The sequence below is a fragment of the Drosophila miranda genome (assembly GCF_003369915.1).
Source record: "Drosophila miranda strain MSH22 chromosome Y unlocalized genomic scaffold, D.miranda_PacBio2.1 Contig_Y1_pilon, whole genome shotgun sequence".
NCBI lineage: Eukaryota > Metazoa > Arthropoda > Insecta > Diptera > Drosophilidae > Drosophila > Drosophila miranda.
The window spans coordinates 40337944-40356877 of NW_022881603.1; the positions used below are offsets into that span (position 1 = coordinate 40337944).

An 18934-nucleotide genomic window follows, 5' to 3' on the forward strand; every position below is an offset into this window, starting at 1 on the left:
TTTAATTCCATCCGCCCATACGTCTGCTGCATAGGTCATGGCTGAGCGGACTACACTGGTCAGCAGAATCCTCCTCTCCTGCTTCGGGCCACGGGTGTTCAGCAGTATTCGGAACAGCGCCCGACTCGTGTTTGCCGCTTTCTCCTGGACGTAGCTTAGGTGTTCACGGAAACTGAGCCTGGTGTCGATCATCACGCCCAGATACCGAATGGCTCGTTTCGACGATAGTCTCTGGTCGCCAACCCTGATGTGAGCGGTCTCCACAGTCGAACGGGTGCTCACCAATACTGCCTCGGTTTTATGAGCGGCTATCTCTAGTCCCGCAGAGCGGAGCCAGTCTGCAATCAGCTGGATTGCGGTGTCACAATTTGCTTCGACGACGTCCAGGTGCTTGGCCACCACCGTCAGGGCGACATCATCTGCGTAGCAGGTTAGCTGACATCCGCCTGGAAGAGCTAATCTCATGACTCCATCGTAGGCAATGTTCCATAATAGGGGACCCATCACTGATCCTTGGGGAACTCCTGCCGTTATGCCGTGAGTCTGCGCGCCGGCCTCCGTATTATACTCCAGCAGTCTTCCCGCGAAGTAGCTCCTTACGATTGCCTGAAGGTATTGGGGTACACCGCGCCGGTTAAGTGAGTCCAGGATGCACTCCCACTTCACCGTATTGAAGGCGTTCCTGATGTCTAGGGTGACAATCGGGCAGTATTCCTTCTTGCCGCCCTTCCATCGAGTTCCCTCCACTGCCTTGGAGGCTATGTCAACTACCCTGCCTATGGCGTCCACCGTTGACCTCCCACTCCTGAAGCCGTATTGGTTTGGTGAAAGTCCCCCAGCATCCTCGACGGCGTTGTCCAGTCTTCTACGGATTATCTGTTCCAGAGTCTTCCCCAGCGAGTCGATTAAGCAAATCGGTCGAAACGAGGAGGGATCGTCCGGCGGCTTTCCTGGCTTTGGCAAGAGCACCAGGTGTTGCAACTTCCACTGCGGCGGAAATAGTCCTTCCCGCAGGCACTGCGTGAATGCCTTAGCAAACTCGTGCGGGTTGTATGCCATCGCCAGTTTTACCGCACGGTTGGGGATTCCATCAGGGCCTGGAGCCTTCTTGGCCTTTAAGCTTTGGGCCAGGGCGACGATTTCGTCCTCCGTGACCGGTTCGACCGAGTATGCAGGCTGTGTGTCCGTGTGTGTGTGTGTGTGTGTGTGTGTGCTTAGACATATCTTTGGCAGAAATTTGCAATGCCATGCTGTCACCGGCAGATGTGTCCCTCGTTCGCGAGGCGTCGACTCCTGGCCAGGAGAATCGATTAGAACTCAAACGGCATCAGCTCTAATGGCTAAATGGGTGCCGGGTTACGAGGTCGAGAGCACGCACTCTGCTAAAGATTGGGCCAATAAGGGTGCCTACCTCTCAGAGAAGTTGACTGCGGTCGAAAGAGCAACCACAGCCAATTCGAAGGGAATTTCATTTAATTAATTATGTATTAGATTGCTTCATAGTCTGGCCGTTGGGTTACGACTGAAAGTTCCCTTTAATCTGCCGAGATTTGGGTGCTTTAATCTTCTCAGCCACACACTTTCTGCCACTTATTGTTATTTCTATTATTTATGGCGCTTTTCTATTTATTTTCTCTTAACATCTGTCTTAGTCGTTTCCCGGAATTATCCCACAGTGTGCCGCCCTAATCCAAAAAGGGTCTCTCCGGGCTTTGCATATTTTCATAATTTGTTCTCTTCCGTAGTTTCTCTGGCTTCTCTGTCTGCCACATTTTCCATGTAATCAAATAAAAAAAAGTTGATTAAATTTAACCAGACACACAACGAATTTGTAGCTTTTTCCCAGCCACCTGAGAAATTTTATTGTTTTGCATTATTATACCCGATACTCAAAATGAGTATTGGGGTATATTATATTTGTGGTAAAAGTGGATGTGTTTAACGTCCAGAAGGAATCGTTTCCGACCCCATAAAGTATATATATTCTTGATAAGCATCAATAGCCGAGTCGATTGAGCCCTGTCTGTCTGTCCGTCCATCCGTCTGTCCGTCCCCTTCAGCGCCTAGTGCTCAAAGACTATAAGAGCTAGAGCAACGATGTTTTGGATCCAGACTTCTGTGATATGTCACTGCTACAAAAATATTTCAAAACTTCGCCCCGCCCACTTCCGCCCCCACAAAGAACGAAAATCTGTGGCATCCACAATTTTAAAGATATGAGAAAACCAAAAACGTAGAATTGTAGAGAATGACCATATCTTTAAGACTGCGAAATCTGAATTGGATCGTATTATTATTATAGCCAGCATCAAGAAAACAATTTCATTTTTTCTCGCCCTGTCTCTCTCTAACACACACGTAGCATAGGCGGCTTTGCTTAGAGTAAAACATTAGCGCCTAGATCTCAGAGACTACAAAAGCTAGAGCAACCAAATTTGGTATCCACACTCCAAATATATCGGACCGAGACGAGTTTGTTTCAAAATTTCGCCCCACCCTCTTCCGCCCACACAAAGGACGAAAATCTGTTGCATCCACAATATTGCACATTCGAAAAAACTAAAAACGCAGAATCATAGATAATGACCATATCTATCAGACTGCTGAATCTGGATCAGATCAGATCATTTTTATAGCCAATAGGAACAAATCAAGAAAACAATTTCATTCTTTCTCGCTCTGTCTCTCTCTAACACACAGGTTTCATGGTCGGTTTTGTCAATTGCAAAATATGAGTTCAAGGATCTCAGAACCTATAAGAGCCAGATCAACCAAATTTGGTATCCACACTCCTGTGATATCGGACCTTGACCGTTTCGTGTCCAAATTTCGCCACACCCCCTTCCGCCCCCGCAAAGGACGAAAATCTGGGGCATCAACAAATCTCAGAGACTATTAAGGCTAGAGTAACCAAATTTGGTATCCGCACTTCTGTTAGATCTCACTATAAAACGTATATCTCAGAATTTCGCCCCCCCCCCCCACCCCCTTCCGCCCCTACAAAAGACGAAAATCTGTTGCATCCACAATATTGCACATTCGAGAAAACTAAAAACGCAGAATCATAGATAATGACCATATTTATCAGATTGCTGAATCTGGATCAGATCGGATCATTTTTGTAGCCAAAAGCAAGAAATCAATTTTCAGTGGCTACGCAGCGCCCGACGTCACGCTCAGACTGATTTTCTGTCTCTCTCGCACGCACTCTTTGTCGTGTGGTTCAATATTAGCGGCGTCTGCCGCAGGAGAGCCATACCGACTTAGTATCGGGTATAACTGTAGAGTTGCGGTGTCCGCAGCAACTCACAACGTTCCACCTCGTTTTTATTTATTTTTTGTTGTTTCTCCTTGAGCTGCTTTTAGTTCTGCAGCTGCCATCGCATCGCATCCTCTTCTCTGGTTTCGTTTCGCTGGTCTTTGTGAGCTGCTGCCTGCTCTTTGTTCTAATTTAACCTAATTTCTGCTTTGTTGCGCTTCTATAATAACAGTTTCCAAAAAATTTCTCGTGGTCCTTGGTTGTGTCTTGTGGGAAAGTTTCAAGAACAGGTTCCGATGGTCGGGTCCTGCTCACTTCCGATATCGCTTTTGTTTCTGTTTTTATACCCGATACTCAAAATGAGTATTGGGGTATATTAGATTTGTGGTGAAAATGGATGTGTGTAACGTCCAGAAGGAATCGTTTCCGACCCCATAAAGTATATATATTCTTGATCAGCATCAATAGCCGAGTCGATTGAGCCATGTCTGTCTGTCCGTCCGTCCGTCCGTCCGTCCGTCCGTCCGTCCGTCCGTCCGTCCGTCCGTCCGTCCCCTTCATCGCCTAGTGCTCAAAGACTATAAGAGCTAGAGCAACGATGTTTTGGATCCAGACTTCTGTGATATGTCACTGCTACAAAAATATTTCAAAACTTCGCCCCGCCCACTTCCGCCCCCACAAAGGACGAAAATCTGTGGCACCCACATTTTTAAAGATACGATAAAACCAAAAACGCAGAATCGGTGAGAATGACCATATCTTCTACAGTGCAAAATCTGAACCAGATCGTATAATGATTATAGCCAGAATCAAGAAAACAATTTCATTCTTCCTCGCTCTGTCTCTCTCTAACACACAGGTTTCATGGTCGGTTTTGTCAATAGCAAAATATGAGTTCAAGGATCTCAGAACCTATAAGAGCCAGAGCAACCAAATTTGGTATCCACACTCCTGTGATATCGGACCTTGACCGTTTCGTGTCCAAATTTCGCCACACCCCCTTCCGCCCCCGCAAAGGACGAAAATCTGGGGCATCCACAAATCTCAGAGACTATTAAGGCTAGAGTAACCAAATTTGGTATCCGCACTTCTGTTAGATCTCACTATTAAACGTATATCTCAGAATTTCGCCCCACCCCCTTCCGCCCCCACAAAAGACGAAAATCTGTTGCATCCACAATATTGCAGATTCGAGAAAACAAAAAATTCAGAATCATAGATAATGACCATATCTATCAGATTGCTGAATCTGGATCAGATCGGATCATTTTTGTAGCCAAAAGCAAGAAATCAATTTTCAGTGGCTACGCATCGCCCGACGTCACGCTCAGACTGATTTTCTGTCTCTCTCGCACGCACTCTTTGTCGTGTGGTTCAATATTAGCGGCGTCTGCCGCAGGAGAGCCATACTGACTTAGTATCGGGTATAACTGTAGAGTTGCGGTGTCCGCAGCAACTCACAACGTTCCACCTCGTTTTTATTTATTTTTTGTTGTTTCTCCATCGCATCGCATCCTCTTCTCTGGTTTCGTTTCTCTGGTCTTTGTGAGCTGCTGCCTGCTCTTTTTTTCTAATTTAACCTAATTTCTGCTTTGTTGCGCTTCTATAATAACAGTTTCCAAAAAATTTCTCGTGGTCCTTGGTTGTGTCTTGTGGGAAAGTTTCAAGAACAGGTTCCGATGATCGGGTCCTGCTCACTTCCGATATCGCTTTTGTTTCTGTTTTTATACCCGATACTCAAAATGAGTATTGGGGTATATTAGATTTGTGGTAAAAATGGATGTGTGTAACGTCCAGAAGGAATCGTTTCCGACCCCATAAAGTATATATATTCTTGATCAGCATCAATAGCCGAGTCGATTGAGCCATGTCTGTCTGTCCGTCCGTCCGTCCGTCCGTCCGTCCGTCCGTCCGTCTGTCCGTCCCCTTCATCGCCTAGTGCTCAAAGACTATAAGAGCTAGAGCAACGATGTTTTGGATCCAGACTTCTGTGATATGTCACTGCTACAAAAATATTTCAAAACTTCGCCCCGCCCACTTCCGCCCCCACAAAGGACGAAAATCTGTGGCATCCACAATTTTAAAGATATGAGAAAACCAAAAACGCAGAATCGTAGAAAATGCCTATATCTTTTAGACTGCAGAATCTGAATTGGATCGTGTTATTATTATAGCCAGCATCAAGAAAACAATTTCATTTTTTCTCGCCCTGTCTCTCTCTAACACACACGTAGCATAGGCGGCTTTGCTTAGAGTAAAACATTAGCGCCTAGATCTCAGAGACTACAAAAGCTAGAGCAACCAAATTTGGTATCCACACTCCTAATATATCGGACCGAGACGAGTTTGTTTCAAAATTTCGCCACACCCCCTTCCGCACCCGCAAAGGACGAAAATCTGGGGATATTCAAAAATCTCAGAGACTATTAAGGCTAGAGTAACCAAATTTGGTATCCGCACTCCTGTTAGATCTTACTATAAAACGTGTATCTCAAAATTTCGCCCCACCCCCTTCCGCCCACACAAAGGACGAAAATCTGTTGCATCCACAATATTGCACATTCGAAAAAACTAACGAGGGGGAACGTTGTGAGTTGCTGCGGACACCGCAACTCTACGGTTATACGCGATACTAAGTCAGTATGGCTCTCCTCCGGCAGACGCCGCTAATATTAAACGACACGACAAAGAGTGCGTGCGAGAGAGACAGAAAATCAGTCTGAGCGTGACGTCGGGCGCTGCGTAGCCACTGCAAATTGATTTGTTCCTATTGGCTATAAAAATGATCTGATCTGATCCAGATTCAGCAATCTGATAGATATGGTCATTATCTATGATTCTGCGCTTTTAGTTTTCTCGAATGTGCAATATTGTGGATGCAACGGATTTTCGTCCTTTGTGTGGGCGGAAAGGGGTGGGGCGAAACTTTTAGATCCACGTTTCATAGTGATATCTAACAGGAGTGCGGATACCAAATTTGGTTACTCTAGCCTTAATAGTCTCTGAGATTTTTGAATATCCCCAGATTTTCGTCCTTTGCGAGTGCGGAAGGGGGTGTGGCGAAATTTTGAAACAAACTCGTCTCGGTCCGATATATTAGGAGTGTGGAAACCAAATTTGGTTGCTCTAGCTTTTGTAGTCTCTGAGATCTAGGCGCTAATGTTTTACTCTAAGCAAAGCCGCCTATGCTACGTGTGTGTTAGAGAGAGACAGGGCGAGAAAAAATGAAATTGTTTTCTTGATGCTGGCTATAATAATAACACGATCCAATTCAGATTCTGCAGTCTAAAAGATATAGGCATTTTCTACGATTCTGCGTTTTTGGTTTTCTCATATCTTTAAAATTGTGGATGCCACAGATTTTCGTCCTTTGTGGGGCGGAAGTGGGCGGGGCGAAGTTTTGAAATATTTTTGTAGCAGTGACATATCACAGAAGTCTGGATCCAAAACATCGTTGCTCTAGCTCTTATAGTCTTTGAGCACTAGGCGCTGAAGGGGACGGACAGACGGACAGACGGACGGACGGACAGACGGACAGACAGACAGGGCTCAATCGACTCGGCTATTGATGCTGATCAAGAATATATATTCTTTATGGGGTCGGAAACGATTCCTTCTGGACGTTACACACATCCACTTTTACCACAAATCTAATAAACCCCAATACTCATTTTGAGTATCGGGTATAAAACGAGGGGGAACGTTGTGAGTTGCTGCGGACACCGCAACTCTACGGTTATACCCGATACTAAGTCAGTATGGCTCTCCTCCGGCAGACGCCGCTAATATTAAACGACACGACAAAGAGTGCGTGCGGAATCTGAATTGGATCGTAATATTATTATAGCCAGCATCAAGAAAACAATTTCATTTTTTCTCGCCCTGTCTCTCACACACACGTAGCATAGGCGGCTTTGCTTAGAGTAAAACATTAGCGCTTAGATCTCAGAGACTACAAAAGCTAGAGCAACCAAATTTGGTATCCACACTCCTAATATATCGGACCGAGACGAGTTTGTTTCAAAATTTCGCCACACCCCCTTCCGCCACCACAAAGGACGAAATCTGGGGATATTCAAAAATCTCAAAGACTAATAAGGCTAGAGTAACCAAATTTGGTATCCGCACTCCTGTTAGATCTTACTATAAAACGTGTATCTAAAAGTTTCGCCCCACCCCCTTCCGCCCACACAAAGGACGAAAATCTGTTGCATCCACAATATTGCACATTCGAGAAAACTAAAAACGCAGAATCATAGATAATGACCATATCTATCAGATTGCTGAATCTGGATCAGATCAGATCATTTTTATAGCCAATAGGAACGAATCAATTTGCAGTGGCTACGCAGCGCCCGACGTCACGCTCAGACTGATTTTCTGTCTCTCTCGCACGCACTCTTTGTCGTGTCGTTTAATATTAGCGGCGTCTGCCGGAGGAGAGCCATACTGACTTAGTATCGGGTATAACCGTAGAGTTGCGGTGTCCGCAGCAACTCACAACGTTCCCCCTCGTTTTTTTATACCCGATACTCAAAATGAGTATAGGGGTATATTAGATTTGTGGTAAAAGTGGATGTGTGTAACGTCCAGAAGGAATCGTTTCCGACCCCATAAAGTATATATATTCTTGATCAGCATCAATAGCCGAGTCGATTGAGCCCTATCTGTCTGTCCGTCTGTCCGTCCGTCCGTCCGTCCGTCCGTCCGTCCATCCGTCCGTCCCCTTCAGCGCCTAGTGCTCAAAGACTATAAGAGCTAGAGCAACGATGTTTTGGATCCAGACATCTGTGATATGTCACTGCTACAAAAATATTTAAAAACTTTGCCCCGCCCTCTTCCGCCCCCACAAAGGACGAAAATCTGTGGCATCTACATTTTTAAAGATACGATAAAACCAAAAACGCAGAATCGTAGAGGATGACTATGTGTTCTAGAGCGTAAAATCTCAACCAGATCGTATAATTATTATAGCCAGAATCAAGAAAACAATTTCATTTTTTCTCGCTCTGTCTCTCTCTAACACACAGGTTTCATAGTCGGTTTTGCCAATTGCAAAATATGAGTTCAAGGATCTCAGAACCTATAAGAGCCAGAGCAACCAAATTTGGTATCCACACTCCTGTGATATCGGACCTTGACCGTTTCGTGTCCAAATTTCGCCACACCCCCTCCCGCCCCCGCCAATTACGAAAATCTAGGGCATCCACAAATCTCAGAGACTATTAAGGCTAGAGTAACCAACTTTGATATCCGCACTTCTGTTAGATCTCACTACAAAACGTATATCTCAGAATTTCGCCCCACCCCCTTCCGCCCCCACAATATTGCACATTCGAGAAAACTAAAAACGCAGAATCATAGATAATGACCATATCTATCAGATTGCTGAATCTGGATCAGATCGGATCATTTTTGTAGCCAAAAGGAACAAATCAATTTGCAGTGGCTACGCAGCCCCCGACGTCACGCTCAGACTGATTTTCTGTCTCTCTCGCACGCACTCTTTGTCGTGTCGTTCAATATTAGCGGCGTCTGCCGGAGAGAGCCATACTGACTTAGTATCGGGTATAACTGTAGAGTTGCGGTGTACGCAGCAACTCACAACGTTTCCCCTCGTTTTTATTTATTTTTTGTTGTTTCTCCTTGAGCTGCTTTTAGTTCTGCAGCTGCCATCGCATCGCATCCTCTTCTCTGGTTTCGTTTCTCTGGTCTTTGTGAGCTGCTGCCTGCTCTTTTTTTCTAATTTAACCTAATTTCTGCTTTGTTGCGCTTCTATAATAACAGTTTCCAAAAAATTTCTCGTGGTCCTTGGTTGTGTCTTGTGGGAAAGTTTCAAGAACAGGTTCCGATGGTCGGGTCCTGCTCACTTCCGATATCGCTTTTGTTTCTGTTTTTATACCCGATACTCAAAATGAGTATTGGGGTATATTAGATTTGTGGTGAAAATGGATGTGTGTAACTTCCAGAAGGAATCGTTTCCGACCCCATAAAGTATATATATTCTTGATCAGCATCAATAGCCGAGTCGATTGAGCCATGTCTGTCTGTCCGTCCGTCCGTCCGTCCGTCTGTCCGTCCGTCCGTCCGTCCGTCCCCTTCATCGCCTAGTGCTTAAAGACTATAAGAGCTAGAGCAACGATGTTTTGGATCCAGACTTCAGTGATATGTCACTGCTACAAAAATATTTCAAAACTTCGCCCCGCCCACTTCCGCCCCCACAAAGGACGAAAATCTGTGGCATCCACAATTTTAAAGATATGAGAAAACCAAAAACGTAGAATTGTAGAGAATGACCATATCTTTAAGACTGCGGAATCTGAATTGGATCGTAATATTATTATAGCCAGCATCAAGAAAACAATTTCATTTTTTCTCGCCCTGTCTCTCACACACACACGTAGCATAGGCGGCTTTGCTTAGAGTAAAACATTAGATCTCTGAGATCTAGTCGCTAATATTATTAGGATCGTAATATTATTATAGCCAGCATCAAGAAAACAATTTCATTTTTTCTCGCCCTGTCTCTCACACACACGTAGCATAGGCGGCTTTGCTTAGAGTAAAACATTAGCGCCTAGATCTCAGAGACTACAACAGCTAGAGCAAACAAATTTGGTATCCACACTCCTAATATATCGGACCGAGACGAGTTTGTTTCAAAATTTCGCCACACCCCCTTCCGCCCCCGCAAAGGACGAAAATCTGGGGATATTCAAAAATCTCAGAGACTATTAAGGCTAGAGTAACCAAATGTGGTATCCGCACTCCTGTTAGATCTTGCTATAAAACGTGTATCTAAAAGTTTCGCCCCACCCCTTTCCGCCCACACAAAGGACGAAAATCCGTTGCATCCACAATATTGCACATTCGAGAAAACTAAAAACGCAGAATCATAGATAATGACCATATCTATCAGATTGCTGAATCTGGATCAGATCAGATCATTTTTATAGCCAATAGGAACAAATCAATTTGCAGTGGCTACGCAGCGCCCGACGTCACGCTCAGACTGATTTTCTGTCTCTCTCGCACGCACTCTTTGTCGTGTCGTTTAATATTAGCGGCGTCTGCCGGAGGAGAGCCATACTGACTTAGTATCGGGTATAACCGTAGAGTTGCGGTGTCCGCAGCAACTCACAACGTTCCCCCTCGTTTTTATTTATTTTTTGTTGTTTCTCCTTGAGCTGCTTTTAGTTCTGCAGCTGCCATCGCATCGCATCCTCTTCTCTGGTTTCGTTTCTCTGGTCTTTGTGAGCTGCTGCCTGCTCTTTTTTTCTAATTTAACCTAATTTCTGCTTTGTTGCGCTTCTATAATAACAGTTTCCAAAAAATTTCTCGTGGTCCTTGGTTGTGTCTTGTGGGAAAGTTTCAAGAACAGGTTCCGATGGTCGGGTCCTGCTCACTTCCGATATCGCTTTTGTTTCTGTTTTTATACCCGATACTCAAAATGAGTATTGGGGTATATTAGATTTGTGGTGAAAATGGATGTGTGTAACGTCCAGAAGGAATCGTTTCCGACCCCATAAAGTATATATATTCTTGATCAGCATCAATAGCCGAGTCGATTGAGACCTGTCTGTCCGTCCGTCCGTCCGTCCGTCCGTCCGTCTGTCCGTCCCCTTCATCGCCTAGTGCTCAAAGACTATAAGAGCTAGAGCAACGATGTTTTGGATCCAGACTTCTGTGATATGTCACTGCTACAAAAATATTTCAAAACTTCGCCCCGCCCACTTCCGCCCCCACAAAGGACGAAAATCTGTGGCATTCACAATTTTAAAGATATGAGAAAACCAAAAACGCAGAATCGTAGAGAATGACCATATCTTTTAGACTGCAGAATCTGAATTGGATCGTAATATTATTATAGCCAGCATCAAGAAAACAATTTCATTTTTTCTCGCCCTGTCTCTCACACACACGTAGCATATGCGGCTTTGCTTAGAGTAAAACATTAGCGCCTAGATCTCAGAGACTACAAAAGCTAGAGCAACCAAATTTGGTATCCACACTCCTAATATATCGGACCGAGACAAGTTTGTTTCAAAATTTCGCCACACCCCCTTCCGCCCCCGCAAAGGACGAAAATCTGGGGATATTCAAAAATCTCAGAGACTATTAAGGCTAGAGTAATCAAATTTGGTATCCGCACTCCTGTTAGATCTTACTATAAAACGTGTATCTCAAAATTTCGCCCCACCCCCTTCCGCCCACACAAAGGACGAAAATCTGTTGCATCCACAATATTGCACATTCGAAAAAACTAAAAACGCAGAATCATAGATAATGACCATATCTATCAGATTGCTGAATCTGGATCAGATCAGATCATTTTTATAGCCAATAGGAACAAATCAATTTGCAGTGGCTACGCAGCGCCCGACGTCACGCTCAGACTGATTTTCTGTCTCTCTCGCACGCACTCTTTGTCGTGTCGTTTAATATTAGCGGCGTCTGCCGGAGGAGAGCCATACTGACTTAGTATCGGGTATAACCGTAGAGTTGCGGTGTCCGCAGCAACTCACAACGTTCCCCCTCGTTATACCCGATACTCAAAATGAGTATTGGGGTATATTAGATTTGTGGTAAAAGTGGATGTGTGTAACGTCCAGAAGGAATCGTTTCCGACCCCATAAAGTATATATATTCTTGATCAGCATCAATAGCCGAGTCGATTGAGACCTGTCTGTCCGTCCGTCCGTCCGTCCGTCCGTCCGTCTGTCCGTCCCCTTCATCGCCTAGTGCTCAAAGACTATAAGAGCTAGAGCAACGATGTTTTGGATCCAGACTTCTGTGATATGTCACTGCTACAAAAATATTTCAAAACTTCGCCCCGCCCACTTCCGCCCCCACAAAGGACGAAAATCTGTGGCATCCACAATTTTAAAGATATGAGAAAACCAAAAACGCAGAATCGTAGAGAATGACCATATCTTTTAGACTGCAAAATCTGAATTGGATCGTATTATTATTATAGCCAGCATCAAGAAAACAATTTCATTTTTTCTCGCCCTGTCTCTCTCTAACACACACGTAGCATAGGCGGCTTTGCTTAGAGTAAAACATTAGCGCCTAGATCTCAGAGACTACAAAAGCCAGAGCAACCAAATTTGGTATCCACACTCCTGTGATATCGGACCTTGACCATTTCGTGTCCAAATTTCGCCACACCCCTTCCGACCCGCAAAGGACGAAAATCTGGGGCATCCACAAATCTCAGAGACTATTAAGGCTAGAGTAATCAAATTTGGTATCCGCACTCCTGTTAGATCTTACTATAAAACGTGTATCTCAAAATTTCGCCCCACCCTCTTCCGCCCACACAAAGGACGAAAATCTGTTGCATCCACAATATTGCACATTCGAAAAAACTAAAAACGCAGAATCATAGATAATGACCATATCTATCAGATTGCTGAATCTGGATCAGATCAGATCATTTTTATAGCCAATAGGAACGAATCAATTTGCAGTGGCTACGCAGCGCCCGACGTCACGCTCAGACTGATTTTCTGTCTCTCTCGCACGCACTCCTTGTCGTGTCGTTTAATATTAGCGGCGTCTGCCGGAGGAGAGCCATACTGACTTAGTATCGGGTATAACCGTAGAGTTGCGGTGTCCGCAGCAACTCACAACGTTCCCCCTCGTTATACCCGATACTCAAAATGAGTATTGGGGTATATTAGATTTGTGGTAAAAGTGGATGTGTGTACCGTCCAGAAGGAATCGTTTCCGACCCCATAAAGTATATATATTCTTGATCAGCATCAATAGCCGAGTCGATTGAGCCCTGTCTGTCTGTCCGTCCGTCCGTCTGTCCGTCTGTCCGTCCCTTCAGCGCCTAGTGCTCAAAGACTATAAGAGCTAGAGCAACGATGTTTTGGATCCAGACTTCTGTGATATGGCACTGCTACAAAAATATTTTAAAACTTCGCCCCGCCCACTTCCACCCCCACAAAGGACGAAAATCTGTGGCATCCACAGTTTTAAAGATATGAGAAAACCAAAAATGTAGAATTGTAGAGAATGACCATATCTTTAAGACTGCGGAATCTGAATTGGATCGTATTATTATTATAGCCAGCATCAAGAAAACAATTTCATTTTTTCTCGCCCTGTCTCTCTCTAACACACACGTAGCATAGGCGGCTTTGCTTAGAGTAAAACATTAGCGGCTAGATCTCAGAGACTACAAAAGCTAGAGCAACCAAATTTGGTATCCACACTCCAAATATATCGGACCGAGACGAGTTTGTTTCAAAATTTCGCCACACCCCCTTCCGCCCCCGCAAAGGACGAAAATCTGGGGATATTCAAACATCTCAGAGACTATTAAGGCTAGAGTAACCAAATTTGGTATCCGCACTCCTGTTAGATCTCACTATAAAACGTGTATCTCAAAGTTTCGCCCCACCCCCTTCCGCCCACACAAAGGACGAAAATCCGTTGCATCCACAATATTGCACATTCGAGAAAACTAAAAGCGCAGAATCATAGATAATGACCATATCTATCAGATTGCTGGATCTGGATCAGATCAGATCATTTTTATAGCCAATAGGAACAAATCAATTTGCAGTGGCTACGCAGCGCCCGACGTCACGCTCAGACTGATTTTCTGTCTCTCTCGCACGCACTCTTTGTCGTGTCGGTTAATATTAGCGACGTCTGCCGGAGGAGAGCCATACTGACTTAGTACCGGGTATAACCGTAGAGTTGCGGTGTCCGCAGCAACTCACAACGTTCTCCCTCGTTTTTATTTATTTTTTGTTGTTTCTCCTTGAGCTGCTTTTAGTTCTGCAGCTGCCATCGCATCGCATCCTCTTCTCTGGTTTCGTTTCTCTGGTCTTTGTGAGCTGCTGCCTGCTCTTTGTTCTAATTTAACCTAATTTCTGCTTTGTTGCGCTTCTATAATAACAGTTACCAAAAAATTTCTCGTGGTCCTTGGTTGTGTCTTGTGGGAAAGTTTCAAGAACAGGTTCCGATGGTCGGGTCCTGCTCACTTCCGATATCGCTTTTGTTTCTGTTTTTATACCCGATACTCAAAATGAGTATTGGGGTATATTAGATTTGTGGTGAAAATGGATGTGTGTAACGTCCAGAAGGAATCGTTTCCGACCCCATAAAGTATATAAATTCTTGATCAGCATCAATAGCCGAGTCGATTGAGCCATGTCTGTCTGTCCGTCTGGCCGTCCGTCCGTCCGTCCGTCCGTCCGTCTGTCCGTCTGTCCGTCCCCTTCATCGCCTAGTGCTCAAAGACTATAAGAGCTAGAGCAACGATGTTTTGGATCCAGACTTCTGTGATATGTCACTGCTACAAAAATATTTCAAAACTTCGCCCCGCCCACTTCCGCCCACACAAAGGACGAAAATCTGTGGCATCCACAATTTTAAAGATATGAGAAAACCAAAAACGCAGAATCGTAGAGAATGACCATATCTTTTAGACTGCAGAATCTGAATTGGATCGTATTATTATTATAGCCAGCATCAAGAAAACAATTTCATTTTTTCTCGCCCTGTCTCTCACACACACGTAGCATAGGCGGCTTTGCTTAGAGTAAAACATTAGCGCCTAGATCTCAGAGACTACAAAAGCTAGAGCAACCAAATTTGGTATCCACTCTCCAAATATATCGGACCGAGACGAGTTTGTTTCAAAATTTCGCCACACCCCCTTCCGCCCCCGCAAAGGACGAAAATCTGGGGATATTCAAACATCTCAGAGACTATTAAGGCTAGAGTAACCAAATTTGGTATCCGCACTCCTGTTAGATATCACTATAAAACGTGTATCTAAAAGTTTCGCCCCACCCCTTTCCGCCCACACAAAGGACGAAAATCCGTTGCATCCACAATATTGCACATTCGAGAAAACTAAAAACGCAGAATCATAGATAATGACCATATCTATCAGATTGCTGAATCTGGATCAGATCAGATCATTTTTATAGCCAATAGGAACGAATCAATTTGCAGTGGCTACGCAGCGCCCGACGTCACGCTCAGACTGATTTTCTGTCTCTCTCGCACGCACTCTTTGTCGTGTCGTTTAATATTAGCGGTGTCTGCCGGAGGAGAGCCATACTGACTTAGTATCGGGTATAACCGTAGAGTTGCGGTGTCCGCAGCAACTCACAACGTTTTTTGTCAGTTGGTGGGACAAAAAAAAGGACAAAATAAAGCAGACAAAACGCGAAGCTATTGATACCCTTTATCCATTTATTTCTGCGGTAGATAAAAGATATTGTAGTATAATTGCAGTCTTTACGGTTGCTGAGAGTGTCCTTCAAACACCTTTCGCTGGGCATACCCTTGTAAGGAAAAGGATCAAATTGTGCTGAAGCATCGCTCACATCCCATCACCAGGGTATGGATGCTGGGGGAAAAAGGAGGCAAGGCAGCGAGGGAGAGAACTGATTATCGGGGCATTTGAGAGCATCTGCCGTTGCTGCTTTCCCTCCTCCCAGTCTCTCTCTCTCTGTCTGTCCTTCATTTTTTGCTACTCCCTGTCCTTCTTCCTTTGAGGGCTGCCAAAAGTTGGTAAGACAAAAGACGGCAACAACAAAAGTCGCCCCTCTGAAGCCAGTTTCTGGAGCAACTGGCCGCTGGACCACTTGCCACTGGACCACCGGGATCCCACGGTCCCTCATTTATTGCACCCCTCCACTCGCTGTTTCCCCCTGTTATCCCTGCGTTTCCATTGAAGGCGATTAAAAGGTGATTTCCTGCTTTTTGTTTTGCAATTTTCAGCAATTTTGTTTTATATTTTGGCAAATGTTCCGGCCCCCACCCTATTAATAATACACATACACATCCACACGTACATATAGACTAGCATTAACACACACATTCACATGCAGGCCATGTGAACAGCCGCATTGATGCGTGCGTGTGCGCTGAAGGTCCGACGAAAGTCGCTTAAGCTGCCTGGCTGAACATTTAATCCCCCATCGAATATACCTCGTGCTGGAGGAGATCCAGGGTATATGGATTTCGAATTGATGCTTCCTTTTAATATATAACGTTGTAGGTCAAACCTCAGAATTTTCATAAGAGTTAGCGGGTATGCCACGGGTTGGGAGTCGACCAAAAGTGTTCCATCTTGTTGTTTCGTTATTATTTCGCTTTAAAATTCTATTTCGCCTTTGAGACACGGGTAATTGCTTCAGCTCAATGAAATTTCTCGGCTTTTGTGCGGGCGGACACAAAAGGAACACAAAGTATTCGTCTAAGCAAGCAAATTTCGTTTAAGCCATACTTCAAAGTGAGGCGGGCTGGGGGTGGGGCCACAACCACAACTGCCAGAGCCACAACAACAGCAGAAGAGATGGCCAAAACAGGTGGCAGATAAACCAGTTTCAAGCTTTCCCCATGGGAGAAGGGCCCCACTGACATATTTTGCTGACGGTCGTACGGCGCAACCGCATTCTCATATTGAGGCGGACCGACGCATAATCCTTTTAATGAAGCAACTTGGGGAGCTTGTTGCCCCGTTGCCTCGCTATCGTGCCACAGCAGCAGCAGCAGCACTGCTGCCAGGATGCCTGCCTGCCTGGCAGCCCCTTTACCTGTTGGCAGCTGCCTTTTCTGCTTTGGCATTGTTGTTCCCTCCGCGGAACTCCGTTTCCATTTCTGTGGTCGATGCTGCCTGCTGCCTGCTGCTGATGTTGGCCCTTTATTGACGTTAATTATAATTAACAAGGTGCAAGGAAATCGACTATTTGGAATCGCCAGCTCCATCGACGTAGATTTCCAGTTGCATCGATTCCCGCCCTCTGGTATATCGAGATTTATCGGTCTCCTGCTGACAGATCCCAACCCTTAGAAGGTGTGCAAAACGATCCCAAATGAAAGATCTCTAGCTCAAGCCATCTCTTTAAATGATTCACATGGCCAATAAGGCCTCATTGGCTTAGAGGGGAGGCTGAGTGCCAGGCATTAAATATTAAATACGACCACGTCCTGCGGTGCGTATGAGTAATTTGGGCAGCGTATGTACCAGTGCCCCTGCCGAGCCATTAAAACGGAGGCAGAGGGCCGGGCCTCAGCTCTCGACCCGAGTCAATGCGTCTCGTTAGCACATCGTGCCGCATGAAGATGGGGCACGCCTCACGCCTCACGCCACACGCCCCCCGCTCCACCCCACCGGAGCTGGCTCCGAGTATAAAATAAGGCATAAAACGGCAGATAATGCCCCACCAGGTTGGTGTCGGCTTTATGGGCCCGCACTTAAAGCAGGGCCGTAAGCCAGGGCCCTTCACCTGGCCGAGCCCTGCGTGCTTATCTGATTTTTAGCATAAAGTGTGCACCCACCTCCTGGCTGCTGCTGCTGCTGCTCTCCTCCTCGATGCTGGCGGAGTTCGGCGTGGAGTGTTCCTTCTGCTGCTGCTGCTGTTGGCGGCTAAGGGCGTGCTGGTAGTCCTCCTCCTGCTGGAGCATCTCCTCGAGCAGCACTTGCACGAGCACCTCTGTCTGCTGCTGTTGCTCGTGCTGGGCGGCCAGCTCTAGCTTGATCTGCTGGAAGTCGCTGCGGATTGTGGCCAGGTCCTCGTAGCCGGCGCTACGCTGCTGCACATCCTTGGCCACGTTTCCGGCGGTGTGCTGCAGCTCCGCCAGCTGTTTGCGGATCTCGGAGATGGCCTGTTGCAGCCACTCGACGGTGAGGCGCTCCTTGTTTCCGCCCTGGGAGCCGCGCAGTCTGGCCACCTCCTCCCTGTGGAATACACAAAATCGAAAGTTCAAGCATTAAAATCTCTCTCTAAAAATACGTTTAATTAACCACGGAGGCAGCAGCGTGTGCCGTCTGCATAACGTTATAATTGGGGCTCTGTCTGGCCCCAAACCCGAAAATCTAATTCAAATTGACATTTTCAAGCGGACAGGCGACCTAATTGCCTTGCCGTCCGCTAATGGGATTTTAGCCGCCAACACCCACTAAATCTCTCTGTACTCCCCCCGATCGTTGCATTTTCCTGCACATTTTAAATTTCCCATTGCGGAATAAATTCAGTCATGGGCAGACGGCACCCCACCTCCGGTGCAAATGGAAATCACAGAAGTCATCTAACAGAAAAAAAAGCAAACAAACTTTAACCAAAAATCCACAAAACGAGAAGAGAGTGGCAGCCACAAATGGCGGCAAGTGCTGGGAAAAACGTTGTTTAAATTTTGATGACGAAAATGTTGTAGCACTTGTGCAAGTTGTAGGCGAAGAAAGAAAAGCTCGAACGCATTTTTGTGGCATTTCAGACAATTAAAGTAGTCAGCTGGAAGGAAGCGGAATAAGCAGCAGCAGCAGGAGTCTCCGCAGAAGAAGGGGCAGGCAGCACAACAAATTCAAAAGTGTAGGAAAAAAGTTTTGTTTTGGGCGCAAGCTGCAGCTTCCTTTCCGGCCTCCCCTATCTTTCCTGCTCCTCCTCCTGATCCTCTTGTTTTCCTCTGTCAAAAGAGCAAAGCTACATGAAATTTTCATCAAGAAACGCAGGACACAAGAACAGGGTAGGGGTGGAAAAAGAAAAGTTAGTCTGCCCTGCTCCTGTTCTCTGGTTTGTACATACACACATCATATTTGGCTGGGATTTTATTTCCGCCTGCGTATACGCAATGTTTCAAATTGTTTCCGTGTGTGTGTGTCTGTTTTTGTTAATTTTATGACTTGGAAAACTTTTG

The 18934-nt window shown here is 45.5% G+C and overlaps 1 protein-coding gene across 1 annotated transcript in view; it reads right to left on the bottom strand.

Moving 5' to 3' along the window:
- The window catches only part of LOC117190711 (protein scabrous-like), a 35861-nt gene that overhangs the window by 14490 nt on the left and 2437 nt on the right, over nt 1–18934 (bottom strand). The window contains exon 2 of the mRNA XM_033395776.1: nt 17579–17978. Within this exon, the coding sequence (XP_033251667.1) occupies nt 17579–17978 (400 nt within the window). The remainder of the gene's footprint in view (nt 1–17578; nt 17979–18934) is intronic.